Here is a 2,584-nt window from a genome sequence, read left to right on the forward strand (position 1 = left end):
CAGCGGTTATCAGTATCTTTGCCTAAATATGGTAGAAATGTGGGACCACAGGGTCTAATTTTGAAAAAAATCCCAGAAATGTGGAAATGTAGGGCCAAATTTTAAAATTAAATCTTAAAAATGTGGAAACAAAGGGCCTAATTTTGGAAAAAAATCTAAGAAATGTGGGAACAAAGGGCCTAATTTTGGAAAAGAATCCTAGAAATGTGGCAACATAGGGCTGAATTTGGAAAACAAATCTTAAAAATGTGGGAACAAAGTGGCAAATATTGAAAATATCTTTAGAATGAGGAAACTATGGGAACACAAGGCCAAATTTTGAAAATAAATCTTAGAAATGTGATAAAACAGGTCTAATTTTTAAAGAAGTCTAAGAAATGTGGGAACCCAGTGCTGTGGGAACATCGGCACATTCCCATGTCATCCTGCCTTTGGTTCCCAAATGCGATAAAGAAGAGAAGTAGAACATAAAAGATCAAATGAAGAAGTCTACTCACTGTCTAGTAGGAGGAACTGGGCTTGTCCCAGCATCCCGTCTCGCTGCCGCGCCGACAGCCGGTACACCACGGAGCCGGGCGAGGCGTCCGGACCCACGGCGCCGAGGTACGGCGAGGGAACCATGGCCCACTGCAGGTCGGCCTGACTGGGCATGCTCAGAGTTAACCTGCACAGGTACCGCTCCTCACCTGGAGGACAGAGACAGAAAGGTGATGTAAGGATGCTGATTATTTTTTTAAATATTTTTAATGGAAATATACAATATAATACTCCCAGTCATAGATAGAATTTCCCTTTTTTTTAACATATATGCACATGTACGCGGACACATATACACACGTGAAAAAAAGTACTATGTAACCAACAATGAACACCCCCCCCCCCCCAAACCTGGTTGTTTATGCAAAACAAAGGAACAACAAAAACAGGCACACATTCAATTAAGTAGTACTTTGAAATTAGTGAAATAGGAAATGTATGGAAATATTTGACTAAACATCCTCTCAACGTGTATTTCATTTTCTCAAGTTTAAAAAAAAAATACATGTACATATACAAGCAAGGATGCAGATTTTTGCCGGACATTATGGTAGGGACAGTTTGACAAGTAAGCACGCTTATAGATTCACTTTAACATTAAAGGAAATAAAAATGACAAAACATTAGAGTTTAACACCTGGGAGAAATTTAAGAAAACGTGCGGCATAGTCAAGGATTTTTGCAACAATCACAAAAAAAACTCTGCAAACTCCAGTAAAGTAATTCAGCAGATTGTAAACAAAACAATACACATATGACTGTGTACTACTACAGGTTATGTTTATTCAATGAATCCCAAAATATGCCGGCAACTAGAAATTGCTAGTATCAGCTAACGCTAGCTAACGTTAATGTAAGGTAGCCGCTAGCTAACGTTAATGTAAGGTAGCCGCTAGCTAACACTAACGCTAGCTAACGGTAATGTTAGATAGCCGCTAGCTAACACTAACGCTAGCTAACGTTAATGTAAGGTAGCCGCTAGCTAACACTAACGCTTGCTAACGTTAATGTAAGGTAGCCGCTAGCTAACACTAACGCTTGCTAACGTTAACGTAAGGTAGCCGCTAGCTAACACTAACGCTAGCTAACGTTAATGTAAGGTAGCCGCTAGCTAACACTAACGTTAGCTTACGTTAACGTAAGGTAGCCGCTAGCTAACACTAACGCTAGCTAACGGTAATGTTAGATAGCCGCTAGCTAACACTAACGCTAGCTAATGTTAATGTAAGGTAGCCGCTAGCTAACACTAACGCTAGCTAACGTTAATGTAAGGTAGCCGCTAGCTAACACTAACGCTAGCTAATGTTAATGTAAGGTAGCCGCTAGCTAACACTAACGCTAGCTAACGTTAATGTAAGGTAGCCGCTAGCCAACACTAACGCTAGCTAACGTTAATGTAAGGTAGCCGCTAGCCAACACTAACGCTAGCTAATGTTAATGTAAGGTAGCCAGTAGCTAACACTAACGCTAGCTAACGTTAATGTAAGGTAGCCGCTAGCTAACGCTAGCGAGAAGGGTTTGTCCTCCAGTTTGCCTGGAACCAAATCGTGAGTCGTGACTTGAGGTAGTAACTTTAGTTTGACACCATTACATTTACTGAATCCATTACTAAGTCATTTACATTCACATTTATATAAATATTCTGCTAGAACAGTAGCCAAAAAAGTGTCAGGTGTGGACACAGTTTTGTCACCTTTCTCACGTTAGCAACATTAGCTTTGAAATTCTCATTTTAAGTCAATATTTTGTGCATCAATGCATTTATTATTAGGCAGGCAGCTTTCCCAAATCGGGAAGCGGCCGTGTGTATTTTGGTTTGTGCTTTGTTTCGTTAGCTTTGTGACCGGCTAGTGTTGTTGTGTGTCTCTGCTTTGTAGCAACGCAGCTTGTTAGCTAAGCTAGCTCCACTCGTTCCCACTGTGGCATGAAAGCTGAGCCGCTTTCAGCCAAAGGGGACGAAGTGACATTTCTGTAAAGCATCTGTCGTGTTTTCACATCTTTCATCTCCACCATGCTGCTCTGGAGGAGGGTGTGTGTGTGTGAGAGT

The 2,584-nt window shown here is 41.0% G+C and overlaps 1 protein-coding gene across 1 annotated transcript in view; it reads right to left on the minus strand.

Moving 5' to 3' along the window:
• Positions 1 to 487: 487 nt before the first annotated feature.
• The window catches only part of LOC117945926 (cadherin-16-like), a 33,506-nt gene continuing 31,409 nt past the window's right edge, over positions 488 to 2,584 (minus strand). The window contains exon 2 of the mRNA XM_034873670.1: positions 488 to 686. Coding sequence (XP_034729561.1) covers positions 490 to 686 — 197 coding nt within the window. The 3' untranslated portion in view covers positions 488 to 489. The remainder of the gene's footprint in view (positions 687 to 2,584) is intronic.

Source organism: Etheostoma cragini, chromosome 6 (assembly GCF_013103735.1).
Source record: "Etheostoma cragini isolate CJK2018 chromosome 6, CSU_Ecrag_1.0, whole genome shotgun sequence".
Taxonomy (NCBI): Eukaryota; Metazoa; Chordata; class Actinopteri; order Perciformes; family Percidae; genus Etheostoma; species Etheostoma cragini.